Below are 15,447 nucleotides of genomic sequence, written 5' to 3'. Positions count from 1 at the left end.
TTGACTTGTAGCTTTGCTCCTTCTTAGGATCTTGGCTTGCTCTTGGCTGCCTCCTGGACCTTTGCTGGTAGCAGCTACATCTGAGGCAGGCCGTAGTCTGTGGTGCTTTGGTGGTGAGTCTCAAAAGAGAAGAAGATTTAGAAATGGATCTTGCTTCACAAATTTGAGAACTACTGCTGAAAAACCTGGGGGAAATTTAATGAATACAGAAGAGCACATTTTGAGAATAGGTGGAGGTATGCATACTTAGTCTGTGCATGGATATGTGCTCAAAAGAATGTGAGAGATGCTTCCTTGTTCCAGAAAGTTATTTGAGTATAAAAATAAAATACTTGAGAATAAAATAAAAAGCACATTTATATGTCACCCAAGATAGACTTGTTGGATGAGTCCAGTTTAAGGGAGTGATTCTTTGAGGGGAGTGGAAGACATACCTTAAACAACACGCAGAGAAAAATGGGCAAATAAATGAAGGGTAAAAAGCAGATGGGGTTGATAAGAGAAGGCCAGGTGTCTAAGGCATCTGTTGCACAAGCACTTTGTAATGTGCTTGTAGACTAGCCTGTACTTGTTTGCCCCTAAGGGACATCGAAGTGCTCTTCTTCTGTGCACCTTTTTTCTTCGTTGAAGTTGGTTTCAAAAATCCCAGTTTCTTCTCGCATGATATTTCTATCTTATGTTCACAGCCTATGGACTAGTGTTGTTATCTGGCAGTCATTGCCTGTCAGCTTTAAGGTTGTAGTAAACTTTGGTAGGTTTGGCTCCTCTCAGTGTATCAGAGCCTGGAGAGGTTCTGAGGAGTAGGCAATTGGCGTCATGGCCAGTACTGCATTAACCTTGCTGATACAGGCTTTTGAATTGAATCTTGTAGTTGTATATTGGTTGAGTAATTTCCAAATCAGCAGTAATTTACTGCCTATGAATAGCTCTGCTTGTGTATGTGTAATGGGATGCAAAGCAATGCAAGCAAAGTTGCACTAGAGGAAGTCAGTTTCCCCACCTGCCCCTCTCATGGCATTCCCCCCCCCCCCGTCATGCTTTTTGAGTCATTGGGCCTGAAGGAACAGTGTATGCGGGGGGAGTGATCATCTGCAGGAAGAGGGGGTAGTAAGCAAAAATCAGACTGCCTTCCTGCATCAATATAAAAGCCATTCTATCAGAGCTGTTGCTTTGCTGAAGGAATGGCATCATGGGAACCAAACTTTAGTTATGATAACTCTGTTAAGGCCAACTACACTATTTCCTGTCTGCACTTTTACCTTCTCTCTTGTGCTTTCTGTCTTTGAATTTATTCAGCTGTTAACATTGTTTAACTACTCCATGTGCTTCGTTAATCTGTCCTCTCCCAACTACTGGCTGCTAAATCCCTTCCATTTTCATATGTCTACAACATAGACCTATCTTTTTCTTCCTGATCATATTGCATTCAAACATACAATCATCCCTCCACTAGCAAAAAATACCATTCTCCTTCCCAAGTACTATTTCCAGTCTACTTTTTGCTTTCAGATTCCTGACGTAATCACTAACTGACATTGTTTTGCTTTTCTCTTAACTCCTGCTTTTTACCATTTGGCTATGCTGTCCATTGAAATTGTCCTTTTGCAAATCAGCCTCAACGTTTTATTCTTCTCAGCGTTTGCTGCCTTTAAATCTAATGATTGTTTTGCTCAATTCATGTCATCAGGCTCCGTGCCACTATTCTCTCTGTTAATGTTTCCTCTGGGGAAATTCTTCCTTTGGATTCTCAGTTGCATTGGGATCTCTCAGAGGTCTTCTGCCATTCCAACTAGCTTTGTGCTCAGTCCCTAGATGGCCTCATCAAACCCCACAAGTCTTATTGCCACCTGTATGCTAATTGCCCCCATATGAATTTCTCTTCTCTCAAGGCATCTCCTACGGGTATACTTTCTGTATCCACTGACGACACTATTATCTTGGATCAGACATGAAGCCTTGGTTTTATTCATGTCTCACCATAGAACATTGCAGAAATTTGTTTATTATCCCTCCCAACAGCAAAATCTTTGTTCACAGTCTGGTCCCTCCTGTCTGAACTATTGCAGAAGGTTCCTCTCTGACCTTCTGTTGTGATACCTCTGCTCTGTGATTTCAAACCTAGATTCGGCTGCCAAAATTATCTACTTCTTTCAACATCCCTCTTTAATTGTAATTGCTTCCTATTTGCTCCTGTGTCCCAATTCAGACTAATTGTGAACATTAAAGCCCTACTTTTCCTTGCCTCTTATCTCTCTGCACTTAACTCTGTTTTATTTCTGTCCATTACTTTCAACCCTCCACAATTATTTCCTAATCTTTTACAACTATTTACAGTAAGCATGATGCAAATTCTTAGGTGACTAGCTTTTCTTGGAAATCTTTATTAATTTCCTTTATTTGTGCCCTGCTTTCCTCCCCAGTGGGGACCCAAGGCAGGTTACATCATTCTCTTCTCCTCCATTTTATCCTCACAACATCCCTGTGAGGTAGGTTAGGCTGAGAGAATGTGGCTGGCCCAAGGTGAGCTTCCATGGCATGAGTGTGGATTTGGAGGGTTTTGTATAATTCCTTGGATAGTGTGGGAAGTTCTTATGTAAAATTGCACAAAATACCAGAAAGTGACAGGGGAAAATATAGCTTTTACTTAGCAGGTATTCATTTACAAAACAGATGAAATATTGAACAAGCGAAAGATTATTCAGTTTTCTGACCAATTGATAACATGCAGGAAATAAGGGCCTTGAATCTAACAAATCAGTGGGGAACTGAATATAATGTTTACCAGAGTGTAATTGTTCCTTTGTTGTCTAACATCCTCTTGGTTCCATTGGTTACATGACATGTGCTTTGTTCTTGTGTGTTGTTTTTATCTTATTGATAAGCTGTTATAGTTTTTTGATGTGGTTACACCTAAATGCTTTGCTAGCCTTCATAAGTATGGAGATACAAAGTAGGGTATCAATATTTTAAATACAATTCTAAAAGGACCTTTTGAGGTGCCATTTCACCACAGTATCCCCCCTCCCCTTTCCAGGAAGAAAATGTAATCTTCACAAGAAGTTTATTTGCGATGGGGAAAAAGCAAATGTTTCTAATCTAGAACAGATTAAGGAAATAAAATTCAGCATGCAGTTGTCTTAGATTATTATCCTGCTAAAATATGTTGTTGTCTAGAAGGAGAGGAAATAAACCTTAAAAGACTGTAAAGCACAACAAATGTTGATATGACAGCTGTAAAGCAAGGTGGAGCTTTCAAAAAAGTACGCCATATTTCACTTCACTGTAAATGCATGAAGCTACCTTGTACTGAGTCAGACCACCCACCTATCAAGGTCAGTATTTTCTACCCTGGCAGTGGCCTTCCAGCAGAGGTCTTTCACATCATCTACTACCTCATCCTTCTCTTCTAACTGTAGATGTCATGGACTGAACCTGGGAGTATCCAAAGCAGATACTCTCCAAACGTTCTGCAGTTGTGGAACAGAATACAGTAGTGACCTAAGAGTTATTAGTTCAGAATGGGTCCTAGTAAGCTAGTTTGCCCCTTTGTATTTAGAATTCCTATATAGCAGATCTGTTTCTCCATGAACTTCAGGCACGTTATTTTTCAGAATGAAGTCAGATCCAGAATCAATTCCCCAGACAATCCTTAACCAAAAAACACTTTTCTTTGTATAGCTCCTCATGAGAAACAGCAGCCATTTAGAAGGGTTAACTGACTGCTTTGTACAAGATTCTTGTTTAAGAACTTCAGCTTGCAGTGTTTTATTAGTGCCATCAGAAATCTTGGCCTCAATTTCATCCCCATACATATAAAGAACACTGGGGTTTATGCATTCATTGGGATTGACAAGGGGATTTCTTCTTGAGGTTAATGACCCCTGCAGTTTTTTTCATCTTGAGCCCACTAACTACATCAGTAGCATTTGAACAATTGTTTACAACTCATCAGCACCTCATCAGTTCACCTATGAACTTTGCATGTTTTTAGACTTGATCAGGTGTGTCGCCAAACTGATGAAGAACTCTCATTTGTTTTATTTACAGTTGTATTTGTTAACTTCCACTCTTGGACCCAGCTGGCTCGTGACGGTTTACATAGTATTTTTAAAAACCCACATAAAAACAATACCCACAACAAAGACCAACCCAGATGGTGGTAAAATCACTATCTGCAGGATACCCACTCTTTTCCCATTCCCCCCAAACTTCACATGCAACAGCTGTCAACCCTCCAGGAGGCAGCTTCAGAGAGTATCTGGCCCAGCATATTTCTATAGGCTCGTGCAGGAAGGGAGGACTCTTCCTGGCCTGGCCAAAGATCTCTTTTACAGACCCTGCTAAATGTTGACAATTCCGTCAGGGCCATTAGCTCTTCTGGGAGCTCATTCCACAAGGTTCAGGCCAGGACCGAGAAGGCCCTGGCCCTGGTTGAGTCCAGGCACACCTCCCAGGGACCGGGGACAACCAGCAGATTCTGCCCACAGAGCGGAGAGCCCTGTGAGGGGCATAAGGAGACAGTGGTCCCTCAGATAGGCCGCAGATGACCTTAAACGTAAGAACCAAAACCTTGAGCCTGATCCGGAAGCCAATTAGCAACCGATGCAGCTGCCTCAGCATAGGCGAGACATGGGACTTCTAAGATGACCTTGTGAGGACTCTAGCAGCTGCATTTTGCACCAGCTGCAATTTCTGGGTCAGAGACAAGGGAAGGCCAGCATAGAGCGAATTACAGAAGTCTAATCTGGAAATGACCATTGCATGGATCACCGTGGCCAGGTGGCCGAGGACAGGTTAGGGTGCTAGCCTAGCCTGGAGCAGATGGAAAAATACCGCTTGGGCTACTTTTGTGACCTGAGTCTCCATGGATAAGGAGGCATTGCAGATCACCCCCAAACTCCTGGGTGCATGCATAGCTGTAAACCACCCCATCCAGGCAGGGGAGACATGCTTCCTGCTCCTGTTCCCTTCCACCCAACCAGAGGACTTCTGTCTTGGAGGGATTGCGTTTCAGGTGACTCTTCCTGAGCCATCCAGAAACAGCTTCCAAACAACTGGAAGATGTTTCCGGGGGAGAATATAGCCATTTTATCCATCCATCAGGAGATAGAACTGGGTGTCATCCACATACTGATGACAACCCAGTCCAAAACTCTGGACCAGCAGTGGCAGATGGTGCATATACATGTTAAAAAGCATGGGGGATAGTATCACCCTCTGCAGCACTCCACAATACAGTGCGCAAGAGAGAAGTATATAAGACTCAGATTTCCCCCTTGCCTCATTCCTGATGAGAATGCTCAGAGTTATACAGAATTTTGCAAGAAGTTCACAGCTACCTTAGTGATCTGGAAAGGACTGATACCCTTTATCTTCCCTTGCCCAGCATAATTCCCTTGACAAATCCTTTTTTCCTCAACCTTGGTCATCAGCAGGACCAACTACACCACAAGAAGATTTTGAGGCAACTGATGTCATTTTCTCTAGGCATTTCCACCTTTGCCACTGATATTCATTCGCAGGGCCTGGAGAATCAAAGACATTTAGATAATTACTTATCTGGATTTCAGGGCTTGCTCACTGCTGAAACGTGGATATATTGGAGCTGCTTCTCTCCATGGTACTAAGGAAGACTGCAGAGAAATAAGGTGTGGTCTTTAGAAAATAACTCTTCTTTTAGCTCTGTCAGCAAACTCTGAGGGCCATTTCGCACGGCTTCAAAGTAGCAGAATGGTTGCTATTTGGAAACGCTACTAATTTGCCATAACCCACGACGTCGTAGACAATCTGCAACAATCCTGAAACCAATCAGCAAAAAGCGCTTCGTTGTGGCGCTTTCAGGGGAATCCAGAAAAGTGGATTCACCCTCCGGATAGCGATACACTCCTGCAACCAATCTGCAACAGTAGCGCTAAAGACCTGTGCGTTACCATTGTTGCTGGTTCTTCAAAGTCCCTCCCCCTGGCTCTCTCCTCCAAACTTCCGGCGAAGCGATCGCCATTTTTTTTTCTCCGAGCGAGCGGGGATAAACGCACCGGCGAGCCTCTTTCTGTTTAGAGGCTTCCCTGGCTTCAGTCCTTCACCTTTAGTCACTAAGCACAAACCACTGAAAAGCCCGTTTGCTGAAATAAAGTCCCTTTATTTTTTACAAATAAATTCAGCCGAAAATCGGGCCCGTGAGAGGGGGGGGGATTTTTTTTTTATCACTCGAGGCAGCGTGCAAACGATCATACAATCAAACGACAGCTCACATTAGGCAGCTGGATGGGTCTCTCCGTAGCAACGAATCTACCTAGATTCGTTGCTATGGGTCGTTTTTTTTTTTAAAAAAACCTTTCTTAAAGGGAAAGGGGCTGTTTGGGAGCATGCTAACGGCTGCCCATTGGCTGCTTGACGGCCAGGGGCGGGACGAGCTTGGCAATAGCGCTTCCTTTCTAGCGATTTCTGCCGAGACCGGAAGCCTGTGGGAAACGCTAAAAAACGCAACTGATTCCACTACAAAGGCAGGTATGCATAACGACGAATTCCACTATTTTAAATGGCGATTTTTCATTCCGCAAACAATTTGCAACAAAGATCCCTGTGCGAAAAGGCCCTGAATTTCTAAGGCATGTTGCTGTTCCTTCTCCTGCAGTCTATTTCACTCTTCTTCATATATGCTACTTGTGGGACTTGTGTACCTTTCTCTGGGCCTTAGATTGTTCTCTATGCTTATAGCGCTAGACTCCTCTGTGGATTTTCCTCATCTCTTGCCTTGTCCTATTCTGACTGACTGGTGTGTATAAGATCAGGAGAACTCGCAGTTCCTGCGCCCTCAGATTTTCATGCTCAAGTCTTTGTTTGCTCAAGTAATTCAGTCTTGGTATCCTTCAAGTACTGGGCCATCTTTATATTACATTGTCCCTGCTTCAGACAAAGAAAAATAAATTAAAATGTTTCCTCACATCTGTGTGCTCAAACAGAAATGACTCAATTCTTTTTTAATTTTCTTTTTTTTTTTGTATATACATTATGGGTTTTGTTGCCATTATTATGTGTGATTAAAAAGCTAATGCTTCCTTTCTGGTTTACCCAGGTGAAGTATTTACCTAGCTGGCAAAGGTCCCAGGTTACCAGATTTCAGAAATATTATTTTTCCAACCTTGTTTCTTCACATATCTTTTTTTGAAGCTGGTACCACTAGGGGAAAATAGAGTTCTGTTTGGTTCAACTTCCCTGGAAACTGAAGTGTCCCTTCAAGTAAGCAATCCTCCACATGAAATAGTTCCACAGCTGTACTGACCTCATGAAGGCATGAGGTTATCTTAATCTTAACACAGCCCACGGCGCCGCGGGCGCTGCGGACTAAATAAAGCCATAAGGGCTTTGTGGGAGGAGTTAGGGCAGGCTCTGTCCGGGATGAGGAAGGGTGGCGATTGGCCCCTTCCTCCGGACAGACCATCGGCCGGGCCAATCGACAGGCGCAAAGCCGATTCCCGCCCTGCTGACAAGGAAGCAAGTGCGAGTTGCGCAGAGCACGGCTCACGGTTGCTCCCTTGCCGGCGGCCTGATACGTCGGAATGCGCAAAGCGCCTCCAACGCGTCAGGCCGCCGGCCAAGGGAACCCCCGGCAGCCGCGCTCTGCGCGACTGCCGGGGGCTCCCTTGCCTAGCGCCCGCTGTATTTTTTTACAGCAGGCTTGATTACTAGTGATGAAATAAAGAGCAAAGGAACCGCTAGAATTTTACCTAATGGCTCAAATAGAATTTTACCGCTAGAATTTTACCTAATATAGTATAAGGTGACCAGATTGTCCCACTTTTGGAGGGACATCTGGGGGCACCTGGCAAATTGTACTTATGTTAAAATTAAAAATATATATATTATAATACGATTTTTGCGTTCTATGAAAAATTTTGTTGCTCTATATAGACCAAATCTTTAATCAAGACACCCCCCCCCCCCCGGTCAATGGTGTTCCGCTTTACCAATGTTAAAATCTGGTCACCTTAATATAGTAACTACCTGGAGCCAGCTTGGTGTAGTGGTTAGGAGCATCAGCTTCTAATCTGGCAAGCTGGGTTTTTCCCCATGCACCCACATGCAACCAGCTGGGTGACCTTGGGCTCATCACAGCACTGATAAAGCTGTTCTGACCAAGCAGTAATATCAGGGCTCTCTCAGCCTCACCTCCCTCACAGGGTGTCTGTTGTGGAGAGAGGAAAGGGAAGGTGAATGTAAGCCACTTTCAACTCCTGGTAGAGAAAAGTGGCATATAAAAACCAACTCTTCTTCTACTACCTTTTAAAGCCCTACACAATTTGAATCTAAAGTACCAGAAGAACTAATTATGGCTATATGAACCTGCCCAGATGTTATTATTAGCCAGGTGTGTCCTAAATACAAAAGGCCACCTCCTTAAAGGTGAGGCAGGTAAGCACTCATGAAGCATTTTTCATGTGTGATTACCAAGTTCTGAAAGTTTCTCTCCATAGAAGTACTGTATATCTGTCACTTTCATTGTTGGCCTTCTGATGAAATCATAAAACCTCTCTCTTCCATACATCCTTGATTAGTTAATAATTATTGTTGTTCACGGTTGATTTTAGGGATCTTTTAGAAATTTATTCAGCTTTTAATATTTTCTGTGTGATTGAAGTTTCTTTTATTTTGGTGTATCTTTTATTATTCTGCGTTTAATTGCAATGAGGAACTTAAATTCTGCTGCATGAACCTTTGCTTTTTCTGTGGGATCTCTTGCTGACTTTTAAAAACCCTGTGGACGTTAAAAATATGTTGTTTTAATTTCTCTACTTGATATTCTTGTAAATCACTTTAAGTACATTTTTTGAGAAAGACTAACATTTCTGAATAAATAAATAACATCCCATTGACATTTTATCGCAACTCAGGAAGAATAAACTAGGCAGCTATTAATATTTCAGTATTTTCTGTCTTTACTGGAATTTTCCAGTGGATTCAAATAAATTATAACTAACATTATGGTGAAATCATTATTAGGGAACTATTTTTTGTGTTAAAACTCACCCTTTGTGTGATCCATTGAAAATCCTGAGAATTTTACAATTTGTGTTTTGTTAAATTTTTCCAAGGTGTCTTAGTAGACCACAGACTCTGGGGAAGACATTGCCTAAAACGTTCCATAGCTGTATACCTCTGCGACCATGAAGTTCATGTCTGTGTGTTGTGAAAGAAACAAAACAACCTATAGAAAATTGTTTTCCATTTTTCTCATACAAAAAGCTGGTTTTGAAAAAGTTTTTTTTGTTCTTTTTTAGGATACATGCAATAGAAACAAAACCGTTAGAAACCACTTCAAAATTCATTCTTTGCGTACCAGAAATCATTTTAAAAATGTTTTCATATACAGAGGTCTGATGGCTTTTTAACATGCCTTTCTAAATCCCTCTTTAAAATGACTTTTTAAAATTTTATGTTTATATTCTTTAAATGTTGTTTATAATTTTTTGACTTTTTCAGCAAAGGACTAGTTTTGAAAGGCGCCTCTGTTACTTTATGTTGCAACACATCTGCATGGTTTTCCCATACATTGTCCCTACTTGTCCTGGCTGCAGAGGTGTATATTCCCATGAGACTTGAATACTCCCCCCCCCTTTGTCATCAGGGAAATGGGGAGGAGCATTCCTACTTTAATCCTTAGGTTCTGCATCTTGAAGTTTGAAGAAATATGTTGAAGTAAATAAAAGATTAAAGATTGAATGAATCTGAGCTGGAGGGAGTAACTTGTTAAAATACTTTCACAGCTAGATTGCACTAAATGGCTGTCAGCCCCCCCCCCCCCATGTTAGCCATCCAGTGCAGCAGCCAGAGAAGTGGGCCAGCTGTGCATGATCCCTCCAGTCTCAGGGGTATGGTGGCTGGGGAAATGGGGATCTCGCCCCCTCAACAGTGCTGGTTAACTGAGCATTCAAACTAACCAAAAGCCAGATAACAGAACATTTACTGTAATAAGAACGTAGTGCAAGAAATCACTAGTTAGATTAGGCTAAGGTATTACGTGATGAATGGTGGAGATGCCAAAATAATTGTGTGCAATTTATAGTGATACAGATGCAGTTTTAGAATTTCTACATCAGTGTATATTTTACTGATGTGCTTCCCATCGTTACTTTCTTTTTTAGTATTTTTTATTAGACAAAAAGGAAAAATTACAATGCCAACACCAATACTTTGGGGGGGAAAACACACACAAAACAATTAACTAAATACACAAATTAACATATTAACTCCCATACATTGCTATCTGAAGAATTCTTATTGTATTTTACTATTGTATTTTACTACATTATTCCAGACTGAATCAAATTAATTACTTTGACAAGGTCCTTGAATTACTCTAAGTTATTTTTTCTAGTATCATAAGTTGATTTAGTTCCACCATTTATCTATCACCAAATTTTAAGCATTTTTCCAGTTGTTAGCAATAACCATTCTGGCAGCTACCATCATAAAATTAACCAAAGTTTTTTTGTTTACAGCACACGTTATGATTCAAAAATAAATTAAGGAGAGCTAATGAGAGTGATGGTTCTATCTTATCTTTTATTATAATTTCTTATATTGCTTTAAAGATTCCCCCCCATCATTACTTTCTCTCTTTTTTCAAATCCCAAGAGAATGTCATCAAGTTCTACAGATGACCCAAGATAGCAAAAGCACAAATGAAACCTACTACCAGTTTGAAGGGGGTGTGCAGCTAGGAATAGGAGCATTCAATTTGGTATGTGTCTTTGACTCCAAACTATAAGCCAGCTATGACATACTATTTGCAACATAAAATATAGTGCTGTTCTTTTTAAAGTAAACTTGATTTGTAGCTGTAATTTTGTGGAACAAAGTTGTAGTGCTACAATTCCTTAATCTTAAAATGTAGAATAATTTGGAATTTCTGTGGGCGTGTTCACTGACATATGTGTTATTGTTTTCAAATGAACTGAAAACAGTACTAGGTATTTGAAAGTAATACTGAAAGTATTTGCGAGTTTTTAAAAATCCTGCATGGGTTTTCCTTTGTTTGGTATTGTATTTTGAAGGCTTCAAAAATGATGGATGATTTGTTTCTCCTTTGTTACAGATGTTGTCCCTTTTACCTGGAAGAATCCTCCGGCTTCTGGAATTTATTGGGTTTTCAGGCAACAGGGTATATTATTTGATTTACGTGATTACTGGTCCTTTGAGTAGAAAGCACTAATTTTATATACCTTAATCACTTATATTAAAGTTATTTTTGGTCCCTGTATCCATTATTGTTGCTGTTCCATTTCAAATTATACTACATTATATACTATTCATTGTGCTGCATCACAATTTTTTTACTATTAAAATATATAATAACTAGCCTGAAAGCCTGTTGCATACAGGAATGCAGCGGGCTCCAGCAGAGTAGCCGGGAGGAGGGGGAGCACTGGCAGCCTATCTTGAGTGGGGGAGCGCGGTTGGGGCGTGGCATCCAGAGGCAGGCAGCGAAGCACGTGGTGCTGGAGCCACTCAGAGCGCTGGCGGCCAGGGCAAGGGGAAGGCTGGTAGGCGTAGCAGCATGCAAGTGCCATGAGAAGGAGGAGCATGGGGCAATGGGCGTGGAGGTGAGCAGGACAGTGCGGGTGGTGGGATGCATGGCAGGCTGGTGGGAACGGCTGGGTGGCAAAGCAGCGGTATGACCAGAGCAGAGGCAGCATCTGGGTGCGAGTCTTGCCGCTTGCTGAGCAGGCGGCTCTGGGAGATGGGCACTCTTTGCAGAGGCATGCACATCGCAGCGGGAGCTGGGCAGCGCGGTGGTGCAACGGGCAAGGCTTGGCAGTGGAGCAGCGGCATCATCGATGGCCAGGCAGAGTCCAGCGGCAAAGCTGGCCATGCAGTTCAAAGCTAGTGCAAGGAGGCGGGTGCTCCAGGGGCTGGCCCAATTTGGTCGCACCCAGCTTGGCCCATGTGGGTGGAAGCTGTGTTCGGTCATCCAGGACAGTGGCCCGCCTACAGGGGCTTTTCACAAATATTTATTGAACAAATTGTAAGGATATTAAATAATATATTTGAATAGTAGATTGTAATGAATGTACTGAATAGTATAATTAATGTAATTTCGAACAGTAGATCAATATGTCTTTCTGTGGTCTAAAGACAAGGGGAATGTTTCTGCACAGCCATTTGACCCACTTCAGGGAAGAAGAAGCTGTAATGTCACATCCATGCTAGAGAGAAGCATAATGGCAGGGTCTCAGCTAATTGCTATCAGCATCCCACACTTAAAGATACATCTGCCCATTACTTTCCCATTTTGATGTTTTTATTTCCTTTGCTATATTATCCACTGGAATTCTACCCAAACAAATGGTAACTTTATAAACTAAGCTTGTTATTCCTTTTTGATTCTGGAATCTGTTAAGCATTTTCATTGTGCTGTATATTAGTTTATTGCTCACACTTTAACTAGAAGCATGAACTGGTGACTCCCATTTCATTATACCTGAGGAAATGTGCGCGCAAACAAAACCTAATCCTTACCATAAAGATCTTCCTAATATTTGGGAAAGCACCCTGTGGGTGGAGTGCTGTGTGGGACACATCTGGTGTCTGGCCTGCACTTCTGCCCACATGGGCCAATGGGCACAACCAGATTGGCCTGGCCCCTGGAGTGCCCGCCTTCAAAAGCCAGCTGTGAGCTGCATGGCCACCCTTGCCAACAGACGCAGCCTGGCTCCCGCCACTCCACTCCTCTGCTTTACTTGCTTCACCACCAGCCCGACTCACCCACTAGCGGCCACACCTGCCCAGCAACACACGGCTTAACCCGGACCCTATAGAGCCCACCTCCTCAAGCCGGATTCGAGGTGCATTTGGCACCTCATGCCCACACAATCCCTGCCTTCTAAGGGCAGAGGAGGAGGTGGAGAGCCGCTGTGGCTGCAGCCACAAATCACACTCCAGAGCTGGAGCACCCAGCCGCCGACACACAAGCTGCGATGCCGCCAGCCAGTTGTCGCTGGAGCCCCGCCAGGTGCGTCGTGGCCCTGACTCTGAAGGCCAGGTAAGCCAGCAGTGCAGAGTCCAGTGACATGGCAATGTCCCTCCCCCCACGTAAAGCACACCTGTGACCCTGCCATCTGCTGTCTATTTGCCCCACTGGCTTCCCTGGAGACGTTCACTACATAGCGGTAAGTCCGCCATGTGCCTCCCCACACCCTGCCACTACGCCCGCACACCACCTTCCCACACACTGTCTTCCCTCCCCCCGCACGACCTTTCTAGCACCCGCTGATTTCCTAACTGCAGCGGGCTTATTTACTAGTACCTTGAATAAAACTTCATTAGTCTTAGAGGTGCCACTCAAAGGATTCAAACTTTGTTTTCTAACTCTGAAGTCTTTGAAGAAAGGATATAGCAGTGTAATTTATAATACAGTTCTTTAGGCTGTTGTACCTTTGGAATCTCCAGCTAACCATTCCCCCTTTTCAGTCTTCCTTTTCCTACTATTTGAAATTGTTAGTGCTACTAGAAATTAGAGATAATGCTGTTTCATCCTGTACAATTATGTTATTGCTGATAGGAGTTGGGCCTCCAACAATTACGAGAAGGGGCTTCTGGTGCCAGTCTGCGGGCCATACTGTGTAGTTTCGTTCTGCTGTTATATCACACCTACGTTTCATTAATCTTGGGTAAGAATCACAAAGGTTACAGTATTTTGTTTGTAGTTTATACTTATTTTTAGTTCATGTATAGTTTCATGCTGTAGTTGGAATAGCAATGAAAACAATTTTAAGTGGACTTCATATCCTGGATTATAAGAAGTTCTGGTTAGGTTTAACTGGAATTAACAGCAGCGCTGACCAGTTCTCAAAGCAATTAACAGTGCAGTGTTAGTCATAATTATGACTAGGGGTATGCATTTGGATCTATCCAAGTCAAAAATATATTTGACATCATTAATATTTTTAGTCATATTTTGGCATCCCAAATGTACCTGGGTTTTTTCAAGAATGCCCAGGGGAAAAACCCGACACCCCCCCTGATATATTTGGAAATTACTTGTAGAGCCAAACAATAGCTGAGAGGCAAAAACAGATCGCTCCTGTCAGTCAGCTGTTTGTTGGGGTTTTATTGCTGTCACTTTAGAAAGTTTAGAAGGACCGCAGAAATCAGCGCAAGGACCAGCAGTGCTGGAGGAGCAGCCCAGTTTAAACAGAAAAAATCATCCCTGTTGGGATCTGTGCATCATGTGGAGATTGCTCCCAGCAGCACACAGATCCTGGGTCTGGCTTCTCCTGCAGAGCAGTTCAAATCATTCTGCAGGAGAAGCCAAGCCAACCCCAAGATCAGGCTGGCCTCATTGTTTTAATCTGATATTTTTTGGTTTAGGTCTATTGGACTGCCCAAAAACTGAGATTTCTGGAGAATCCTGGATCCAGATACCATAACAGTATTGGGATCCAGGAATTTTTGGAAATGACAAAAAAATTTAAATCCAGTAGATTCAAACTGAAAAAAACCCGCATTTTTAAAATTGCATGCCTCTAGTTATAGCTCAAGAGCCTCTTGTGGCGCAGAGTGGTAAGGCAGTTGTCTAAAAGCTTTGCCCATGAGGCTGGGAGTTCAATCCCAGCAGCCGGCTCAAGGTTGACTCAGCCTTCCATCCTTCCGAGGTCGGTAAATTGAGTACCCAGCTTGCTGGGGGGTAAACGGTAATGACTGGGGAAGGCACTGGCAAACCACCCCGTATTGAGTCTGCCATGAAAACGCTAGAGGGCGTCACCACAAGGGTCAGATATGACTCGGTGCTTGCACAGGGGATACCTTTACCTTTTAGCTATAGCTCTTCTAAATCCACTGCAGTCAGTGAACTTATAGAAGGATGCAGTTCTATTTAGGCTAACAATGCAAAGGCGGGAGAAGCAAATCTGAGCTAGAAAGGACTGGGCTGCATGGAGGAAAGGAGCAGATATTGTCAAGACTGACTTCTAGTGTCTGAGTGGTGCTTGAGGTGAGCCTGTCTGTACCAGTTCTTTCTGTACCAGTTAAAAATTGTATAGGATGTCATACCTAAGAATCTTGAACATGGATTTTTTCTTCAAGTTTTAAATTTAATTCAAGAATCAAATTGCAAGGGTACAGTTTTGTTCTACTCTGGTTGCAAGTATGTTCACTTATAGAACAACCTGTTGACAAGTTTATTATGTTTTGCTTTGAATTTCACTGAAAATTGATTATATATATACTAGGTTTCAAAGCCCGTTCATAAGAACGGGCTTTGAAAGCCCCCCCCCCCAGTGCCCAGCACACCCAGCACCCCAGGGAGGCAGTGGGTGTGCTCCACGGGCCCAGAGAAGCCATCCCCGGGCCCCTCCCCCCCACGGAGCCCTCAGCTTACCATATTGTGGTTGACACACCCTGGGGGGGGGGTGGCTAGAACTCTCTGGTTGCCATGGCGTGTCCAGG

The 15,447-nt window shown here is 43.0% G+C and overlaps 1 protein-coding gene across 5 annotated transcripts in view; it reads left to right on the top strand.

Annotated features, from left to right (window-relative positions):
* The window catches only part of TTC39B (tetratricopeptide repeat domain 39B), a 78,233-nt gene that overhangs the window by 45,054 nt on the left and 17,732 nt on the right, over window positions 1-15,447 (top strand). For 4 of the 5 annotated variants that reach the window (XM_077345106.1, XM_077345105.1, XM_077345108.1 and 1 more), the window contains 4 exons: window positions 5,571-5,648; window positions 10,636-10,741; window positions 11,096-11,161; window positions 13,562-13,670. In XM_077345106.1, the coding sequence (XP_077201221.1) occupies window positions 5,571-5,648; window positions 10,636-10,741; window positions 11,096-11,161; window positions 13,562-13,670 (359 nt within the window). The remainder of the gene's footprint in view (window positions 1-5,570; window positions 5,649-10,635; window positions 10,742-11,095; window positions 11,162-13,561; window positions 13,671-15,447) is intronic. The other variant, XM_077345107.1, reaches the window with a different exon arrangement.

The sequence above is a fragment of the Paroedura picta genome, chromosome 7 (assembly GCF_049243985.1).
Source record: "Paroedura picta isolate Pp20150507F chromosome 7, Ppicta_v3.0, whole genome shotgun sequence".
Taxonomy (NCBI): Eukaryota; Metazoa; Chordata; class Lepidosauria; order Squamata; family Gekkonidae; genus Paroedura; species Paroedura picta.
This window is presented reverse-complemented; position numbering and strand designations above follow the sequence as displayed.